Source organism: Convolutriloba macropyga, chromosome 3, assembly GCF_964194025.1.
Source record: "Convolutriloba macropyga chromosome 3, txConMacr16.3, whole genome shotgun sequence".
NCBI classification, from domain to species: Eukaryota; Metazoa; Xenacoelomorpha; order Acoela; family Convolutidae; genus Convolutriloba; species Convolutriloba macropyga.
In genome coordinates, this window is record NC_134470.1 from 56,850,503 (window position 1) to 56,873,537 (window position 23,035).

The 23,035-nt window shown below is 35.3% G+C and overlaps 1 protein-coding gene across 1 annotated transcript in view; it reads left to right on the forward strand.

The window, feature by feature from the left end:
* LOC142337158 (uncharacterized) overlaps nucleotides 1-23,035 on the forward strand; it is an 85,623-nt gene that overhangs the window by 15,470 nt on the left and 47,118 nt on the right. The window contains exons 6-7 of the mRNA XM_075386265.1: nucleotides 18,714-19,077; nucleotides 19,727-19,880. Of these exons, the coding sequence (XP_075242380.1) occupies nucleotides 18,714-19,077; nucleotides 19,727-19,880 (518 nt within the window). The remainder of the gene's footprint in view (nucleotides 1-18,713; nucleotides 19,078-19,726; nucleotides 19,881-23,035) is intronic.

Consider the following 23,035-nt stretch of genomic DNA (forward strand, 5'->3'; position numbering starts at 1 on the left):
CAGAATGCTCGGGACAATTTGGCGAGCCTATGGGGTATCCAATTGTCGCCCACGTCTCCAACAAGCTCTTCGGGACATAGTGTGCCGGCAACTCCTCTGAGTGATCCAAGTGCTACAACTACACCGCAGACAAAGAGTCCATCATTTTTCGAATCACTTCGTAGTGAGCATGTTCCTTGGATTTTTGGATTTGACGAAAATAGACAAGAAACCCCCAACACTTCAATGCTTTCAGAAGGCAATTTCGAATCATCCAAAACACCAACGCCACAAACTGATACGGAAGATTTGACAGTGAAGCCAAACAACATAGAGACCCCAAAAGTTTGCAGCACACCGAAAAAAAAGGAAATCTGACACTGCACTATGTGAACTATTTGAAAACTGATAGCATAGCTATCTCCTTTATGCTTTTGTAAACAATTGGTTATCAGTTTGTTAAATTGTTTTTTATGTGTGCGCGTGAAAGCTTAAATTTTGCTCGCTTTTCAAATTAATTTTTAAAAACTATTTCTTGTTCATAAACGGATCGTGTTCAAACATGTTCAGCAGTTTTTCAAAACCTCTATATAAACAAGATCTCGCCGGAAAAGTAACCAACAATTCAATGAATCCAAAACATTGTCGTTATGGATAAACGTATATAGTACCAAGATGGAATTTGAAACTCTACAAACTGAGTTTAACCCTGAATATGACGTTCTACAAAATGAACTTGCAGTTGAATAAAACCGAGAACCGCGTAATTTTTTCAAACTAATTCTAATTCAAACCAAGATTGGCAAGTTCAATAATTTTCATCTGACCCAAAAATTTTTTTAGAAGTTTCGAGCAGTTTTATGTACAAAAATTTCAGAAAAAGAAAAAAAATCGAATTTTTTCTTTTACAAAGTTTACAAAGTTTTATGCAAAATAGGTTCACATTTCAATTTAAATTAAGCGAAAGATTTGTCTTGTTCCTCTGTTTCTTCAAAGAAGTCAATAAACGCATAAAGTAAAGAACACTAGAGTAAAAAAAGCTAATTACTTCGAAAACAAAAGTAAACAATCTTGAAATTTACAGCAAAATTTTCAGCATATGACATAAAACTCAACGGAATCCTTTAGTGAGCAATGCATTGCTGCACTTTGTAAATGTGATTTGTTGATAAACACAAAATAAAATGGCGCGGCAGGCTGGGATTAAACTGTTGTCCTGAATGTTTTTAATTGGAAACAGGTTTACATGTTAAAATTACAGACTCAAGTACGCCACTGGCGTACTTGAATCTGTTCATTCCATTTAAGTTGAAAATATGCAAGGGTGTGGTCAATGAAAATCATATGCAAGATGCCACAGGATTCCAATCAGTAAGGACAATAAAGTGTTAGTGAATAGAAATTGTAGACTGAGATCAGCCCTTACTGATCACAAAAACCTGTATCTATAATACAACCTAGGAGTAATTTCAATATTTAGCGTTTAAAACATATGCCATTATCATTGTGATCATAACTAAACTAGAAACCCAATATACACCTAAGTATGGGAATACATATGACGTGCGCAAACAGTTGCACTGATAAGAACTCGCATATATTGTTTGTCCACAGTGTACTTTACTCCAATGTGTTCAAAACTGTGACCAATTAAAAGAACAGTTAACCATAACACTGGTTTTGGTGTAAGTGTGTGACTAATTAAAAACATATGCAAAATGTCACTTGTTTTCAATCAGAACACACATTATTTTTACTACTTAGCAATGGGGGTCAGAGATCAGAAAAAACTGATAAAAAACCTGTAAAACCTGTATCTATAATAATACATGGGAGTAATTTCAATATTTAGTGTTTAAAACATATGCCATAACTACTGTGACCATAACCACCTCACAAATCCAACGTAAACTTAAAATATTGGAATGCATGTAGTGTGCGCGGACAGTTGCACTGATAAGAACTCCCATAAATTGTTTGTTTGCAGTGTTCTTTAGTCCAATGGTTTTAAAACGGTGACCAATAAAAAGAACAGTTAACCACAACAATTGTTCTGGTATAGTTTATTTTCAGTCTTATCCCTGCGGAACAAAGTTGGAATTTGCCTCGTGCACATAAATTGAAGAGTTTTTAGTTTTCTCAAAACTCTTGTTCAAAATGTCTTTTTACTTACTCTCCGATTCTGAAGAGCCGTGGCAACGAACTCTAGTTTATCAGACAATGTTTGAAAACTATGTTGTTTTTATCCAACAGTATAAAGACTTCTCTCATGAAAACTGGGGTACCTCAGATCGCTTCATTATTCCAAAATCAATTATCAATTTTGTAGCCACTCTACCAGGAAAAATTTACCGGTCCACGGAAGTGTTATAACTTCTGGTGGAATAGTGCCTCCACGAAATTTGCACTCTTGTGAGCCGCAGGACATTGGAAAATTACCAGACGAAACAAAGCAAATACTCTTCAAGTATGATTGTGATTGTTTGCCGCTATTTGAAAATCAACATGGAGCTCAGAATGCTCGGGACAATTTGGCGAGCCTATGGGGTATCCAATTGTCGCCCACGTCTCCAACAAGCTCTTCGGGACATAGTGTGCCGGCAACTCCTCTGAGTGATCCAAGTGCTACAACTACACCGCAGACAAAGAGTCCAATATTTTTCGAATCACTTCGTAGTGAGCATGTTCCTTGGATTTTTGGATTTGACGAAAATAGACAAGAAACCCCCAACACTTCAATGCTTTCAGAAGGCAATTTTGAATCACCCAAAACACCAACGCCACAAACTGATACGGAAGATTTGACAGTCACGCCAAACAACATAGAGACCCCAAAAGTTTGCAGCACACCGAAAAAAAAGGAAATCTGAAACTGCACTATGTGAACTATTTGAAAACTGATAGCATAGCTATCCCTTTTATGCTTTTGTAAACAATTGGTTATCAGTTTGTTAAATTGTGTTTTATGTGTGCGCGTGAAAGCTTAAATTTTGCTCGCTTTTCAAATTAATTTTTTTTTAAAACTATTTCTTGTTCATAAACGGATCGTGTTCAAACATGTTCAGCAGTTTTTCAAAAACTCTATATAAACAAGATCTGGCCGGAAAAGTAACCAACAATTCAATGCATCCAAAAACGTTGTCGTTATGTATAAACGTATATAGTACCAAGATAGAAGTTGAAACTCTACAAACTGAGTTTAACCCTGAATATGACGTTCTACAAAATGAACTTGCAGTTGAATAAAACCGAGAACCGCGTAATCTTTTCAAACTAATTCTAATTCAAACCAAGAGACATTGGCAAGTTCAATGATTTTCATCTGAACCAAAAATTCTTTTAGAAGTTTCGAGCAGTTTACAAAAATTTCAGAACAAGAAAAAATCCAATTTTTTCTTTTACAAAGTTTACAAAGTTTTATGCAAAATAGGTTCACATTTCAATTTAAATTAAGCAAAAGATTTGTCTTGTTCCTCTGTTTCTTCAAAGAAATCAATAAACGCATAAAGTAAAGAACATTAGAGTAAAAAAAAAGCTAATTACTTCGAAAACAAAAGTAAACAATCTTGAAATTTACAGCAAAATTTTCAGCATATGACATATAACTCAACGGAATCCTTTAGTGAGCAATGCATTGCTGCACTTTGTAAATGTGATTTGTTGATAAACACAAAATAAATTGGCGCGGCAGGCTGGGATTAAACTTTTGTCCTGAATGTTTTTAATTGGAAACAGGTTTACATGTTAAAAATACAGACTCAAGTACGCCGCAGGCGTACTTGAATCTGTTCATTCCATTTAAGTAGAAAATATGCAAGGGTGTGGTCAATGAAAATCATATGCAATATGCCACAGGATTCCAATCAGTAAGGACAATAAAGTGTTACTGAATAGAAATTGTAGTCTGAGATCAGCCCTTACTGATCACAAAAACCTGTATCTATAATACTACCTAGGAGTAATATTTAGCTGAAACATATGCCATTATCATTGTGATCATAACTAAACTAGAAACCCAATATACACCTAAGTATGGGAATACATATGACGTGCGCAAACAGTTGCACTGATAAGAACTCGCAAATATTGTGTGTCCACAGTGTACTTTTCTCCAATGTGTTTAAAACTGTGACCAATTAAAAGAACAGTTAACCATAACACTGGTTTTGGGGTAAGTGTGTGACTAATTAAAAACATATGCAAGATGTCACTTGTTTTTGATCAGTACACACAATATTTTTAGTACTTAGCAATGGGGGTCAAGAACAGAAAAAACTGATATTTGCGAGATCAGAAAAAACTGATAAAAAACCTGTAAAACCTCTATCTATAATAATACATGGGAGTAATTTCAATATTTAGTGTTTTTAACATATGCCATAACTACTGTGACCATAACCACCTCACAAATCCAGCGTAAACTTAAAATAATGGAATGCATGTAGTGTGCGCAGACAGTTGCACTGTTAAGAACTCCCATAAATTGTTTGTTTGCAGTGTACTTTAGTCCAATGGTTTTAAAACTGTGACCAATAAAAAGAACAGTTAACCACAACAATTGTTCTGGAATAGTTTATTTTCAGTCTTATCCCTGCAGAACAAAGTTGGATTTTGTCGTTTGGCCTCGTGCACATAATTTGAAGTGTTTTTATTTTTCTCAAAACTCTTGTTCAAAATGTCTTTTTACATACTCTCCGATTCTGCGGAGTCGTGGCAATGAACTCTAGTTATCAGACATTGTTTGAAAACTATGTTGTTTTTATCCAACAGTATAAAGACTTCTCTCATGAAAACTGGGTTACCTCAGATCGCTTCATTATTCCAAAATCAATTATCAATTTTGTAGCCACTCTACCAGGAAAAAATTTACCGGTCCACGGAAGTGTTATAACTTCTGGTGGAATAGTGCCTCCACGAAATTTGCACTCTTGTGAGCCGCAGGACATTGGAAAATTACCAGACGAAACAAGGCAAATACTCTTCAAGTATGATTGTGATTGTGTGCCGCTATTTGAAAATCAACATGGAGCTCAGAATGCTCGGGACAATTTGGCGAGCCTATGGGGTATACAATTGTCGCCCACGTCTCCAACAAACTCTTCGGGACATAGTGTGCCGGCAACTCCTCTGAGTGATCCAAGTGCTACAACTACACCGCAGACAAAGAGTCCATCATTTTTCGAATCACTTCGTAGTGAGCATGTTCCTTGGATTTTTGGATTTGACGAAAATAGACAAGAAACCCCCAACACTTCAATGCTTTCAGAAGGCAATTTTGAATCACCCAAAACACCAACGCCACAAACTGATACGGAAGATTTGACAGTCACGCCAAACAACATAGAGACCCCAAAAGTTTGCAGCACACCGAAAAAAAAGGAAATCTGAAACTGCACTATGTGAACTATTTGAAAACTGATAGCATAGCCATCTCTTTTATGCTTTTGTAAACAATTGGTTATCAGTTTGTTAAATTGTGTTTTATGTGTGCGCGTGAAAGCTTAAATTTTGCTAGCTTTTCAAATTAATTTTTAAAAACTATTTCTTGTTCATAAACGGATCTTGTTCAAACATGTTCAGCAGTTTTTCAAAACCTCTATATAAACAAGATCTCGCCGGAAAAGTAACCAACAATTCAATGAATCCAAAACATTGTCGTTATGGATAAACGTATATAGTACCAAGATGGAATTTGAAACTCTACAAACTGAGTTTAACCCTGAATATGACGTTCTACAAAATGAACTTGCAGTTGAATAAAACCGAGAACCGCGTAATTTTTTCAAACTAATTCTATTTCAAACCAAGAGATATTGGCAAGTTCAATGATTTTCATCTGACCGAAAAATTGTTTTAGAAGTTTCGAGCAGTTTTATGTACAAAAATTTCAGAACAAGAAAAAAATCCAATTTTTTCTTTTACAAAGTTTACAAAGTTTTATGCAAATTAGGTTCACATTTCAATTTAAATTAAGCAAAAGATTTGTCTTGTTCCTCTATTTCTTCAAAGAAGTCAATAAACGCATAAAGTAAATAACACTAGAGTAAAAAAAGCTAATTACTTCGAAAACAAAAGTAAACAATCTTGAAATTTACAGCAAACTTTTCAGCATATGACATATAACTCAACGGAATCCTTTAGTGAGCAATGCATTGCTGCACTTTGTAAATGAGAGTTGTTGATAAACACAATAAAAGCCGAAATGTGTTATAAAAAAGTCAAAAAACTTCAAAAAATGGGGTTTTTATCGTTTTTTTAATATTTGACCCCTGACCTTTGACCCCTAAAAACTACCCCATAATACTCCATTTTGGGGCAGTGTTTAGGGGTCAAAGGAGTACCCCATAATGAGATCATTAGTAATTAATTAAGCGCTAATTAGTAAATATTTAGCAAAAATCTAATTAGCGGAAAAAAATTTCAACATTTTTTTGACGATTCTTAATGAGAACGTTATGCAGGACATTTTTGCTCAGAATTGTCGATGTCTAAAGGGCTCCATCATCGATTTTCAAAACATCTGGAAACTCATGTTCCATTAACATCTGGCATTAATTAGCACCTGAGGTACCACAAGGAAAGATGATGGCAAGTTTTTTACTTCAATTTTTTAATACCCGTGGGCATGGCATACAACTTCTTCATAACAGCTGTCAACAAAAAAGGCCTCCAAAAAAAGACACATGTAACTGTCATGTAATTTAAAAGTAATTGTTATTAATGACTTGATTGACAGAAAAATCAACTTTATTTCTGTTGATGCTGGATCATTTTTTTTTCAACGTAAACCAAAGTTTTGGAATACTGGGATCATTTTCGCTCATAATGTCTCTCAAGCTATTGTGACTCTAACATCTCGTTTCAATGACTGTTTTATTAGCGCCCCCTTGTGTAATTTTCAGTGAAAAAAAACCATGTTCAAATAATTTCTTGTATTGTATTATCGAGAAAAAAAAACAATTGGAAGCCCTATTATTTGGTCTGTGCAGCATACCTTAGACATATCCAGGAATAATTCGCAAAAAAATATTTGACATTTTAGTCTGAAATACGCAAAAATTTTGATTCAAATTGTACCGCCAAAACCGACCAGTTAGAAAACAGCATTTCAAAACTTCAAAATTGGCGCCCATGCAGTATTGTAGTCTCTAATACTGTAAACCCGAGAAGCCATTTCTTGTTCATTCGTTTCTCTAGCTCAACTGTTCGTATTCGAGTTTAACAATTGTTTCTTTCTAAAGATAGACAATTCGAAAATGAGTTTCCAGTGTTGTTGTTGTGATTCTATTCTAAGTACAAAAGAAAATCGCTCCAGGCATGAGCATAACTTCCATCCTGATGAGATTGGTTTACCTATATATCAATGCTCATTATGTGAGTTTACTTGGCGGAAGATTTCTTTGCTCGAAGAACACATGAAAATTGCACACCAACGATTCACCAATTGCTGTCAAAGCTGCCTTCTCGGATTCAACGATTGCCATCGTTACGTACAGCATATGACTTCCGTGCATCACTTAACCGTCCTAGGCGAACAATTTCAGCCTCGAGACATTCCGTCGGAAAGTGCATTCCACGGAGTGCTGAGAACGTTCGAGTCAACAGAGGCCGAAGAGTACAATGATCTCGAAAACTTCATGCGGATACGAAAACCCAAAAAGGACACTCTAATAAGTGAGCAGTTGACCCAGGGACCTCAAAAAGTTCAACTGTGTGCAAAATTGCAGCTTATCAAAGTTCTGTATGATGAGCCAGATATACCAGAAGATGATTGTATTGAAATATACGCAAACTCTCTGATGACTCCTTTCTACGAAAACAGACTGTTCGATGAAGCGTTTTGGCAAATGGGGGAGAAGATGATGAGTGTATTGGCTACATTCAACGTTTTGGGAAGTGGTTGGACACTCGAAAAAGTTCTCAAGGTCGACGTCAAATTCGCACGTTTCAGACAAATTCATGGTTCGTCATACATCGCGTTGCCGTCAAAAGTTGCCAACTGTAGAGGACTGCTTAACTTTAGGAACCACGAAGACGGAGATTGCTTCCGGTATTGCTTTGTGGCGGCTTATCACATTTATCATCAAATAAGTCTAGATATAATTGATTGAAACTATCAAACCGACAAAACTTCACCAACTACATACAGTCAATCAGGACTTCATCAACCTTTGGGCGATTTCACTATGCCCATGGGCTTCGCAGACATTGCTCAATTTGAAACACTTAACAACGTTCCGGTAAAAATGTTTGGATATGATAACGGCCAGTTTTTCCCTATGAAAATTTTGTCATGCAGTTCAGATTTTGTAATGGATTTACTTTTACTCTATGACTGCGGCCATCACCACTACGTCCTCATTACAAACCTTGTGAAGGTTGTTTGCTACGTGTGAAGACTTGATTATAGATTCTCCTAAGAAATTTGTCGAAACTGCTTTTGGATTTGTCGAGAAGGTCTTGAAAGTTACAACCTACATCTCAGTAACTGTTGCGAAAGTGCATCTGCTGTCATTCATATGCCTTCAAGTGAAAACAATTCAAAACAGGTTCACGAACTTGGCTGCTACGTGGTTTGTACCTCTTGTTATCTATTTTGACTTCGAGTCGTTCTTACGACTTGTGTCTGCTTGCAAGAGACCAAGTGATAAAGCCGTTACACAAGTCAAAGAGATACATGAACCGTGTGGCTTTGCGCTAACAGTGATAGATCACCACTCATCAATGCCAACATTTCATCATGTAGACAGTTCTCCTGTGTGCATAACAAATTTTGTCAAAATGCTTCACAAACTAGCCAGAGATATTTATCAGCAGAAAAGGAAGCACCCTTTCTTCAAAGGCGATTGACGAAATTTGGGAAAATCTATTGCTACGCACTGTTGGATTTGTGAAAAATTGTTTTCAGAAGCGGAATATCCAGAAAACACAATTGATTTGGACCATTGCCACTATAGTGGTAAATTTTTGGGATGGGCACATGAGAAATGAAATCGCTTGAGACGAAATATCAACTTCACCCCTGTTGTGGGTCATAAAATTCAAAAATATGACTGACATCACATTTGCTTGGCACTGAACAACCGTGAACCAACCACAACCATCAGCGTCATACCATCCACCGACGAAACGACGAAAAGTACATATCAATGACATTTGGTGTGCTTATTGACACTTTCGTAACGGAAAATGGAAAAACGGTGAAAATTTACGAATATCTTCGATTCATAGAACTCTTCAAGATGATGAACCGTTCTTTGGAAAAACTTTTTGAAATTTTACCCGATGACCGCTTTGAAATAATGAAGGCAATGTTTTCTACATTATCTGATGCTAAACTTCAGCTACGTAAACAGAAAGGCTACTACCCTTACTCTTATGTGACTGGTCGGTCAAAGTTCAGTGACGCCAGTCTCCCACCACTGAGCAAATGGGGTAACACTCTGGACGGAGGAGCAGTGAAGGTAACGGAGACTAATTTACCACATGCACGCAGGATGTGGGAAATTCTGGAATGCGGAACACTACATGACTCATACTTCCATCGGCAGTTGTGCTTCGATACGTATAAAATGGACTGTATGCACTTCTTCAACCTACCCAATATGGCTAAGGAAGCATCACTTAGAAACTGCAAAGCCAATGTCGAGTTATTGACTGAGCGTGAACACTTGGACATCATTGAACCCGTAATTCGCGGTGGAGTCGCATCTGTCTTTGAAAGTTGACGCTTCACTGCAAATAACTCCTACATTCCTAACCACGACAGCACGAAGGAATCCTGTTTTGGTTTCTGTGTTGACGCTAATAACCTTTATGGTGGCGTAATGCAATTAGAAAAACTACCCCTCGCCGAATTTGCGTTCAATACAGAGATTCCAATTCAAGAGATTTTGGACACCGCCGATGAGGCTAACATTGGATACTTTGTAGAGGTCGATCTCTTTTACCCGCCGGGTCTTCATGATGAACACTGCGATTTTCCCTTGGCGCCCACAAAAGACGTGGTTGAAGACGAGTGATTGAGCGATTACCAGATCTAATTGAAAGTACAGCACAATCTCCCGTCTTCAAATGTAAAGAAACTCCTGCAAACGTTCTTTGATAAAGAGAGATACGTGGTCCACTATAAACTGTTGAAACTCTATGTCCAACTCGGCTTGGTAATCAAAAATGTTCACAGAGTGCTTCAATTTCGACAAGAAAACTGGCTGTCGCCTTACATTACACTAAATAGTGAAAAGCGGCAAGTTGCGTCAAACAAGTTTGAAGAGAACTTTTATAAACTGATGAATAATGCAGTTTATGGTAAAAACTGTGAATCTAAAAGACGCAGAAATAAAATAACAATTTCACGAGATGCTGAGCGTGCGCTAAAGATAAAATCCAAATTTGAGTTCGACCACTATATGATTTTTGGGGAGAATTTAGCAGCTTTGACCACGCGCCCGAAGTCCATTTATTGGAATACTCCCACCATTGTGGGAGCGACTATCTTAGATCTAGCAAAATTCCACGTGTACTCATTCCATTACAATGTTATGCGCCCCAACTTTGACTGTCGCTTGCTTTACAGCGATACGGATAGTCTCCTCTATGCGATAAAAAGCGACGATTTATATACAGAGTTATCGCAGAAGCCACAGTAAGTACTGAGCCGTTTTGATTTCTCAAATTATCCGACCCATCACTTTCTGTACAATACCACTGACAAAAGAATCGTCCTCAAATACAAGGACGAATTCGCCGGCGACTATATTAATGAATTGATCTGTTTGAAGCCGAAGCTGTACTCCATCCTGTCGAAAAATAAGTTTATTCTCTCATAAAACAATTTTGTTAGTTGTTGTATAAAAATTCGTATTGGGTTAGTAGGCATCTGGATGGTGTTAAATCGTTTTATAATTACATAGGGGTTAGTAATCATAATAGCACCTAATTTTTCTCATTTCTTTCTTTCTTTCTTTCTTTTAGGTTGTCGAAAACTTTCCGCAAAAGGGGTGACGAGGGCCGCACAACAACATCTTTGTCACGTTGACTTCTTAAACACTCTCAGCAAAGGAAACCTCCTGCGCTCAGAGAACACCAGGATTGTGTCCGACCAACACAGGCTGCAGACAGTTACTACAAACAAAATTTGTCTGTCAGATTTTGACAACAAGCGCTATATACTACCCGATGGCATAAAAACCCGCCCTTTTGGCCATTATGAAATTGATGATTATGCTATCGATGAAATTGATTGGAATAACGACGATGTGGAATGGGATTATGACAATTTTAGTGACTTACTTTTGAGCTTGAGCCCAGAGTGGGATAAGAATTTTGTTTTACCACATTCCTCTCCAGATACCACCACCCAAAGCTCCAACACGTGGCAACCACTAGATCCCGGTTTTGTCGCCGCTCAGATTATAAATGATTCGGATATTGAAAGTAGCGGTATCGTTGATTTCGAGGCCAGTTTCGAAGAAGACTCTACGCCCGATAATCCGTTCATTAATTTTGAGGCAGAAGAAGCAAGTGAAAGCGAGTCAGAGGGCCCTGTGTGTAAAACTGCAAGGCGATATTAGAGTGCATAATTAAATTTAATTGCCAAGAGTGAGACACGCAAAACTGAACCAGTTTTGATTTTGCATGCAGTTTGAAATTTGGTTTTAAATTAATTTGTTTGAGTGTTTTGAAATCAAAAGCAAGCGGCGAGACAGAAAGCAAAATTAAAGGGAAACAAAAGCGGCAAAACTCGGAAAGATCGAATAGGAAAGGGAAATAAACAGCCGCGGAAAGATTTTATCCCGCCTAGCCTATTCCCATTTAACCATCACTACCTATTATTCTATGGTTAAGAGTCGAATGATACCCCCTTTCTTTAAGTAGGTTTTATATACTACTATTATCACAACTCATTCAAAATTCAGTTAAAATGTAATAAAAACTTGCCAAAAATTTTAATTGCGTGAATCGTCAGTCATTGGAAACCTGAAACTAGAAATGTGTAACATAATGTTCCGGCCAATTTCAGTAAGAACCACTGATAAGTGTGAAAATTGAGACTCGAGTTGGAACAAAAATTTGGGGCAAGAAACCACAATTTTTCTAACACTGTTCAACAATTAGGCAAAAAAACGTAAGTCTAATTTGGAATTTCTTGAAATTGAACATTTTGTTTAATTTAAATTGTGGCTATGATAATTTGCTGCCGTTTTAATACATGGAAGTATTTTTTCTATTAATTTTTTTTGTTTTTTTCCTATATTGCACTGAGTAGACGACTGTATTTCTATTTTTCAGTACGTCTTCCAAACTCACAAGCGCCCAGACATATATTATTTTTAGTAGTCCAACAAGGTTATATATGAATTGTTCCATTTCTGGGTAGTCATAGAAAGATCATGTATGACTTACTTGTTTTTCCTACAAGAGTCTCTTTAAAATAATAATAAGGAAAATTGATTTTGAAAGGAATGATGCTAATTCATGCAGCAGAAAGAAGATTGATTGGTGCTGCAAAAAAACTTGTAATGTAGTCACATGCCAGGTGAATTCCTACTGTGTTCATATAATCAATTTTTTGTAAATTTTACATTAAAAAGGGCAAAATAGTTTGTCTTGCTTTTCTAAAAAGAATGATGGTTTCTTTAAACTAAATTTTAACCAAATTTCTGTTAAAAGTTTAGTAAAATCTTTATATTTGAAAAAAGTAAAATAAATTCCATTAAATTTTATATAAACTCTACACGAAAAAGTTACGTTTACACTGGAGCCCAAGGTTCTACAAAATGCTTGTATGGATTTTTTTTTGTGGTTCGACAAACGCTGACTCGGACTCATTGCAAAAACATACCCGCAGCGTAAACGAAATTAAAACATTCGATTAAATTCGAAACTTAATATCCATTTTAATCTAATATAGTAGAATTGTATTCACCAAATGTTGAAATAAAATAACAGATTAAAAGATTATAACCGCTTTATTTATTGAATTATAGTCAATTATATGGTAAATTAAATCGGCATTAATTCGAATAAAAACCGTTTCACATGACCCAATACAGCAGATTCGGTTTTTAATATATGGGCAATTCCCAGCAAATCAAATATTCTGCAAACCCCCCTTTTCGACACACGTCTGCTCTGAACTCTCACATCCTTTACTGCGTGTCTGACCCAAGCTCGTCCTCACTTCACTGCGCGGCTGGCCCAAGCTCACCTCCCTTCACTTCACGTCTGGACCAAGCTGAACTTCACTTCACTTGACGTCTGGCCCATGCTTACCCTCCCTTCACCCCACGTATGGCCCAAGCTCACCGTTCCGTCACTACACATCCGACCACGCTCCTTCTCACTTCACTGCTATTCTGATCTGAGCTCCTGTTCCGTTTACAGCATATATGGTCAATTTACATAATTTAACAGAAAAAGTTTCATGAAACTTAAGATGATAATTTAAAAAACAACAAACATTTAATTCAGTTATCAAATTGTTCATTACCTACCACGTAACGTCATTTGCACCCCCACTTATAAGCACTGTAGCACATCGGTTGCATTTCATACTCTTACATATTAAATTATATACAAACGGCCTTTACAATTTAATTATGCAGCGAAATAATGAAATTAAACCGGATCCCGTAAATCAACTTTGCGTATCATGTAAGCAGACAAAGAATAATTCTAAGAATAATTTTAATATTTTGCGCTTTTCTTCCTCAGGAATATCTTCATGGCACTAATTTTTTTGACAACCGGAAGCAAAAACTCATGCAATCGTGTACCGGTTCCCGCAATTTATTATGCCTAAAATATGGGATCGCTAAATACCAAAAAGTGCACATTTGGGGGGTGCAGATAGACTGGCTATATAAGGCTTGGGGTTAATAACAGAAATGAGCCTATATATATATATAAATATATATAAATATATATATATATATATATATATATATATATATATAAATACATTATATATATATATATATATATATATATATGTTTATATATATATATATATATATATATATATATATATATGTATATATATACATATATATATATATAAATATATTTATATAATATCTTTATATATATATATATATATATATATATATATAAAGATGTATAAGTATAATTTTTTACAGATTTAATCTGCCGGATGTACAAGAGATCCTGTCTTTGACTCATCAATGAAACGAGATCTGTAATTGGATTTGCCAAGTTCTCAAAATGACTAGGTGTTAGATCCCGGTACGTTCAAATTGTGGCTTAATTTTGATACGTTCTTTGTAATCATTTGTGAAGGATCACGCTGGCATCACCCAAAAAATCGTCAAGATATTGACAGATCGAAAAATCAAATTTTGAAAACCAACCTTAAGATAACTGGGTTGACCGCAGACAGGTATTCGAAACTAATTCGTAAGAGATGTGAATCTGATCCAAGACTGGAGTTGATAAAGTGTAAATTGACGCCAAGTCCGGGCAGATAAGATGTGAATTGAAACGGAGTCTGGGGCCGATAAGATGTGAATTGAAACCGAGTCCGGGGCAGGTAAGATGTGAATTGAAACCGAGTCCGGGGCAGATAAAATGTGAATTGGAACTGAGTCCGGAGCAGATAAAGTGTGAATTGAAACCGAGTCCGGGGCAGATAAGATGTGAATTATTATCGAGTCAAGATTTTATAAAATCTGAACTAAACATGATTGTGGGGTAGATGAGATGTGAAGCGAAACAGATTATTCAATGTTTTGATCGAGTAATTTTGCTGCAGAGTTAGGGCGACAATAATAATTTTAGTTAAGTAGACTTTAAGTAATATTGTCTGCCGGGTCGAGAATTTTTCTGGAAATTATTTAAGAAATGCGCTGAAATGCGCTGATTTTTCCAAAATTCGGCGCAAAAACCTTATACAATAATGCGCTGAAATGTGCTGAAATGCGCTGAATTTTCAGCGCATTTCTTGCAAAGTTTCAGCGCATTTCAGCACATTTCTTACAATGTTCCAGCGCATTTCAGCGCCTTATTAGGTAAGGTTTTTGCGCTGAATTTTAGAGAAATCAGCGCATTTCTTACAAAGTTTCAGCGCATTTCAGCACATTTCAGCGCATTATTATGTAAGGTTTTTGCGCTGAATTTTTTGAAAAATCAGCGCATTTCAGCGCATTTCTTGCACAGTTTCAGCGCATTTCAGCACATTTCTTACAATGTTCCAGCGCATTTCAGCGCCTTATTAGGTAAGGTTTTTGCGCTGAATTTTAGAGAAATCAGCGCATTTCTTACAAAGTTTCAGCGCATTTCAGCACATTTCAGCGCATTATTATGTAAGGTTTTTGCGCTGAATTTTTTGAAAAATCAGCGCATTTCAGCGCATTTCTTGCACAGTTTCAGCGCATTTCAGCACATTTCAGCGCATTATTATGTAAAGTTTTTGCGCTGAATATTTAGGAAAATCAGCGCATATCAGCGCATTTCCTACCAAGTTCCAGTGCATTTCAGCACATTTCAGCCAATTATTATGTAAGGTTTTTGCGCTGAATATTTAGGAAAATCAGCGCGTTTCAGCGCATTTCCTACCAAGTTCCAGCGCATTTCAGCACATTTCAGCGCATTATTAGGTAAGGTTTTAGATAAGGAGTTTTTGAAAACCACAGCCACCCGCGCTTTTCTTTATGCTAGCTTTATAATTCAATAAAAATGGCATCTTGTTTATAAGAAATGAAGGAGACTTGTGATGAAGGAGTTTTAGTAACAAAAATCTATTATAATTAAATAATTTGTAATCAGTTCTGGTGCGGGTAGTTAAAGATTTACGAGAAAACAGGATTTCTCAGTAATTTTACTAATTTTAGTTAATTTTACTAATTACTTTTATTATATGATTTTCTTTGGTTCCATGGAAGGGTTGTGGGAGGAAATACGTTCGTTGTGGTCTGTATGATATCAAATATGATCTTTGTATGGATACAAGAAATGTGCAACTCGGGTGCTTGGTGAATTACGCTTGTGGTCTTTCTAAAGTAATATTTTATTTCAAGTATATAATTCCATGGCATTGCTTTTAGCAGTATTTTTGTACTATCTCATTTTTTTGTGCAGACGTTTTGCAATTTTGCAACAAATTTTGCGATGAGTAATATCTCTCAACAAATTTAGGTGCGCGATAGAAATATCAATTCAGTGTCTCAGTTGATGATACAGTTTGGTTATAGGAGGCGGACGCTTATATGAAGACATTCTCGCATATATCTTGTAAAATCCTTGCAGATTACTGTTTTGCTAATCTGTTAATACTGTTTCTTATCATCAAAAATACTGTTCTTATCATCTGCTAATACTGTTTCTTATCATCAAAATTTTGAACTGGGTTAACTGGGTTTAAACTACAGAGCATATCCAAAGCCTAAAACAGATCGCATACTTCTACTTAAAAACGGATTTGAAAACTGTATTTTTTGCCCTAGTTCAATATATATGACTATCTTGTGAGCTCTTGTATGTATCTTGCAGTTTCTTGTACAAAATTGTACCATATTGCGGAATTTATTCAGCATGCACTCCAATAAATCTGTATTAAAGGATTAGATGTACTTCTGTACAACTTTAGAAGATCGATCATTCGACATTTTCTATCAAAATTTGATCTCTGAGAAAAAGATTAATACTAGAGAGAGAGAGAGAAAGAGAAGAGAAGAGAGAGAGAGAGAGAGAGAGAGAGAGAGAGAGAGAAAGAGAAGAGAAGAGAAGAGAAGAGAAGAGAAGAGAGAGAGAGAGAGAGAGAGAGAGAGAGAGAGAGAGAGAGTAACTTGTTAACAATTTCTTTCTTTTAATCTTGTCTTGGTTGAAACCTCATTCCTTTAACCGCATTGAGCAGTCAAGTTGAAAATTCTAAATTTGTTATTTGTTTTATGCTGTCTGATAAATGACAAGAACGTCAACTCTTAACTTGTACGAGAGAAAAAGCATATCCTACGAGAAATTTTGCAAGATAATCATTGATATAAAAGACCTCTCGCTTTTTTATTCGATTGTTTCTTTTTCTTTCGTCCAATTTCATCACGACTGCTTAACTTTGTTCAATGTTGAATCATAATAATTTGTTTTTATCTGTTTTACTCTGTCAAGTATCATCACCGTGTTAATATTTACAACAGTCAAAATTACAAATCAGGACAAACTAGATTCTTCAATTTTTTTCTGAACTACATGTCAAACTTGTATTGTGGCCTAACCTAAGTTGGAAACATAAATGATCCTAAGTTTGGTATCTAAGATAAGCCAACTCGTGTTAGAAGAAAAAAATATCAACCTGAAAAACTTGCTCACAAGGAAATCAGAATTTCAAAAGTAACTATGAGAATTACATCTTTTTCTGATCACTGTAAAGAACAAGTTTGAATCTGTCAAGTACATTGTCAAAAATTGATAAATTTATCTGAATTTGTCATGCTCATAAAAGCGTATAAAAGGACCACATGTACTTCTTCAGAACTGAGCTCTCAGTTATTGTGTGAATGTGAAGATTCAGCTCTGAGATGTCCTGGGACTAGGGCCCAAGAGCAACAAGCATTTGTGGTTCAACCCAGTCGTGCCGAAAAATCTAAATTTGTTTTTTGCTATCTGATAAAAGACGAGAAAATTGACCTTTAACTCGTACAAGAGAAAACGTATATCTTAAGGGAAATTCAGCAAGATAATCATTTATATGAAAGATTTTTCGGTTTCTTTTATTCGACTGTTTCTCATTCTTGCGTCCAATTTCACCAGAACTGCCTAATATCATTAATTTTATTGAAATGTTATAGAACTAAGATGTGGCCTAATAGCCGAGATATGAAGTTGTTCATCAGCCCAGACTGAGCTTGCATTTTTTTCAATGTTGAGTCATAATAGTTTGTTTTTTTTCTATTTTATTCTGTCAAGTATCATGATGGTGTTAACATTTACATCGATCAACGTAACAAATCAAGTCAATGTAGATTCTTTGGATTTTTCAGAACTACATTTCAAAATTGTATATTGGCATAACTTAAATTGGAACCATAAATGATCTTAATTTCGGTATCTAGGATATGCCAACCAGGGTTTGCAGAAAATAATATCAGTCTGAAAAATATGCTCTCAAGAAAGTTAGAGTTTAAAAAGTCACTATGAGAAATGCATTGATTGACAAGAACTTTTTCTAATCATTGTAAAGAACAAGTTTTAATCTTTCAAGCACATTGTCATGATTTGAAAAGTTTATCTGAATTTGTCATGCTCCTAAATGCATATAAAGGACTTCACATGTACTGATTCAGAACTGAGTTCTCCATTTATTATGTGAATGTAAAAATTCAGCTCTTAGATGTCCTGGGACTAGGGCTCGAGAGCGCCACACATTTATGGTGCAACCGCGCGCGCCTCCGTCACACTATCCGTGATAAGATGTGCTCTCACTAAATCACAACTTAAGGTCCACCACAGTCTAGCAAATCATGGCTGCAATTGTCCTACCAATTAAATATTTATTACGCAAAAATGGTCATAGTGGCAAAATGAACAAGCATGTGTGTATAAAGAACAGAACACTCTGAAATGTGGGAAATAATCCAAAAAAGGGTGGCTAAACACAGGTTGCTATTAGCAATAAATGCTGTTGCGCCTCCATTACGCAGAAACTACATTTAATAGTTCATCAATTAATAGTTCTGCACGTTTTAGAGAAAAATTTGATTGCGTGTTTTCTATTTTAGTGACTATTCCACTTGTGCTGCTACTGATTCAACTCTGCTACAATTTTCTTCCATTTCTTGACCCCGAAAACGACCCTCTCAAAGACATCAAAATCGAATTCATGCTCGGTTTTTTCATGTTTTGCGCCCCAGTCCTCCCCGGAGTCGGGCTGCGATACCTGGTGACGAAGTCCAAGTCGATCCCAAGTGTGATTGTGCCCCAAATTGGGCAATATCTTAAGCCACTGACGCTATCTCTGTCGCTGTGCGTGCTCGCATTTGGGCTGTATACACATATGTTTGTGTTCTTCAAGTTTTCATCTCAACAGTTGGGTTGGGTCATTCTGTATCCACTCTTCAGTTCTGGCTGCTCTCTCGCATTCAGGTACGTTTTAACTTAAAAAGTATTCTGTTGCGTTTTTTTTAATTATGTTAGAATACTTTTTTAATACATTTTTATATATACCTGTTTATATACATAATGCGAGCAAAATTTTAAAATCAGTTTTTTAGTAGATTAGAATTTTTTTTAGATTACAAAAAATTGCCATTTTTTTTGTGTACAAAAATTTGCAAATTCTATTTACAGTTTTACAAAAATTTGCAAATCAATTTTTCCATTTACAAGTATTTGCAAATAAATTTTCGAGTTTACAAATTTTTGCAAATTTAATTCAAATATTTGTAAAAAAAATTACAAATTTTTGCAACTATTATGCATTATTAAACAATCATTTACAAAGTAAATTTACAAATTTTTGCAAATAATATTTTTTCATGACTAGGGTATAGCATGGCGTCAAGTTGCAGCCTCAAAAACAGATTTTGGACTTGATGAGAAATTGTATAGTAAAAACTTAAAATACAAAATGACGTACTTAATACCAGGACAAAAGATCCTTATACCAGAACGAGAAACCGAATCCTAGTTAGTGCGATTTAGAAGCTTTTTCAAACTTGCTTTGTTAGGTCATGCAATTTATCGATTCTATTATTAGATCTGATAATTTATGATGGTAGCAGTTTCTTTTCAGCTGTCTACTGAAACAGACATCAGATGAACTTGTGACCTCTATTTGTGAGTGGTGGATGCAGAACATTGGAGTGGCCCTGGCTGTCGCTTACCACTCTATGCGAACTCTACACGCGGCAATGGCTCTCAAACTCTGTATTCCTTATGCACTATGGGTCAGTATGTTAAAAACTTCGACCTGACAGTTGTCAATAGAAATACATGGATCTTAAATCATATACAAACCACAGCGTATTTCATTTAAAAATGATGTATGAATAAAACTAGCCATGGAAAATGCATACCAGGAAATTATGAATGATCCTTGGATGATTAGCAGGATTTCTGCATGACACTTGAACCGGGATATATATAAAATATGCTTCACAACTATGTCTAGATGATTTTCACTACTGAATCAGAAACTCCCCAAGAATATTCTGCACTCTAAAAAATTTGCAGGTAAATTGATTATAAAATGCAGGTAATTTTACCTAGAATTTGCAAGTAAATTGTTCTTTAAGGCAGCTTACCTAGAAACTACCTGCAAGCATTCTAAACTACCTGCAATTCTAGGTAAATTTGCCTGCAAAGTACCTAGAAATTGCAGTGTTACCCTCCTAGAATTTTACCTGCAAAAAAAAATTCTAGGTAGTTCTACCTGCAAATTGCATGTAAAAATTGCAGGTAGACTTACCTAGAAATTTCATTTTGCAGGTAATTTTTTAGGTGAAAATACCTGCAAATTCTAGGTAAGTTCTAGGAAAATTTACCTAGAATTTTGCCTGCAAAAAAAAATTCTAGGTAATTCTACCTGCAAATTGCATGAACGGTTTGCAGGTAGAATTACCTAGAATTTTTATTTGCAGGTAAAATTCTAGGTAAATTTTCCTAGAACTTACCTAGAATTTGCAGGTATTTTCACCTTAAAAAATTACATGCAAAATTAAATTTCTAGGTAAGTCTACCTGCAATTTTTACATGCAATTTGCAGGTAGAACTACCTAGAATTTTTTTTTGCAGGTAATATTCTAGGAGGGTAACACTGCAATTTCTAGGTACTTTGCAGGCAAATTTACCTAGAATTGCAGGTAGTTTAGAATGCTTGCAGGTAGTTTCTAGGTAAGTTGCCTTAAAGAACAATTTACTTGCAAATTCTAGGTAAAATTACCTGCATTTTATAATCAATTTACCTGCAAATTTTAACACCATTCTCATTAGCAAGAAGCTTCTGTCGGGTGTGCAAAAAAACCTGGCATGACCAGGTTATCAACTTTGCAGTTCCCATTATACTGTATTTTTAACGTGGGTCTCAGCTCGCCATGTACATAGTACACGACTTAAACAAAACCACCAGCGGGAAGGCGCCCACAAGGTCTCGAACTTGGGATCAAGGACGGGCAGTTTAAAATTTAAAATAAAACATACAGGCACAAATTAAAAGTAGCAAAGATTTAAAATTACATGTGATGTTACATGCTTTACATGCAAAATACATGAAAAAATTTAATTAAGAAGCTCCAGAGAGAGTTACTGCCCATCCGAGATCCAATTTTCAAAAAAAGGCATCAAACCTCTTTCCGGAGCAATGGAAAAGAAACAACAGAAAACACTTTAACGTGCAAAATAAATCAGCTCACAGGCCAGCAGAAGAATTTAAGTTGATAGGTTGGTACCCTCTACTCAAGTTCCGTTCCTCTTTCGGCAAAATACTGATAATATTGAAAGCAAGTTATAAGAAGGCATGCTTTTTGACAGGGCGGTGCCCACTAATCAAAAAGCACACCTGCATACTCTAAAAATTTGTTTTATTTTTCATATCTATTTATATTCAGGTTTTCTGTAGGTTTCTTTTCCATATAAATCGACTCAAGAGTTGTATTATCTAAACTTATTATTTTTTTGTTTTTTATAATGATCACAATCGGACATTGAAAACAGCAGATTAACAAAATGAGGAGCCCAACACATTCAAAACACACAATAAGAGCAGATGAGGCAGTTTTGGAATCACAATAAATAGTACTGAAAAGTTTAAATGCAATCTAATTATTTTTCAACTCAAGCTAATCTTTCACTTGAAACGGCAGAATAAGATGAAGGGAAGCTCCAAAACTTTAACTACAACTAAAATGATTAAGAAACGATAAGAATTCTAAAAACAATATAGTTTGGGAGCAACCACAATGCATAACAGAAAATTGCAGAACAAAGAGATTACCGTTAGATCGCATTCATAAATACCGAGTTATAAATAAGAAACTAGAAATAAGAAATTAGAAAAGTACTGAATAGGTTCAAATGCAATCTAAATATTTTTGAACTCAAACTAATCTTTCATTCTAAATGGCAGAATAAGATGAAGGGAAGCTCCAAAACTTTAACTACAACTAAAATTATTAAGAAATGATAAGAATTCTAAAAACAATATAGTTTGGGAGCAACCACAATGCATAACAGAAAATTGCAGAACAAAGAGATTACAGTTAGATCGCATTCACAAATACTGAGTTATAAATAACAAACTGGAAATAAGAAAATAGAAAAGTACTGAATAGGTTCAAATGCAATCTAAATATTTTTGAACTCAAACTAATCTTTCATTCTAAACGGCAGAATAAGATGAAGGGAAGCTCCAAAACTTTAATTTCTACAACTAAAATGATTAAGAAATGATAAGAATTCTAAAAACAATATGGTTTGGGAGCAACCACAATGCATAACCGAAAATTGCAGAACAAAGAGATTAAAGTCAGCATCGCATTTATAAATACTGAGTTATAAATAAGAAATTAGATTATACTAACAATAGCAGCAACGTTTGATTTTATCAGCAGAAATACAAATAACTGAAGCAGGCGGAAAATTGATATTCAAAAATCAGACGTTCAAGGAGCAGCGTACGAGACAGATGAATTAATACAGCACATTCGGAGAACTAACTAATGTTTTTTGGTTTTTTTTTCTTTTTATTTAATTTTTTTTGCTAAAATGAAATACTAAATCTACATGCAAATATTAAGCATTGAAGTTACATATTAAGTTACATATTGGCTTCATGTAAGTAACACTTTTAAGAACTGCCCTCCAACCTTGTGCAATCTCAAAGTCCTAATACAATGTGTAATCTTAATATCAAGAGCAGCATGTCACCTATTAAGTCAGAGAACAGTTCAAAACAAATAAAAATTAGGAAAAGTCAGGCACGCAGGCACGATTGAACATGAAATCACATATTTTACTAAGAAGTTTTGCGTATTGGCTTCTACATTGCACTTTCAGATGGTAATTGGGAATTAATCTATTGTTCTGATCGTAAAAAACTTATTTT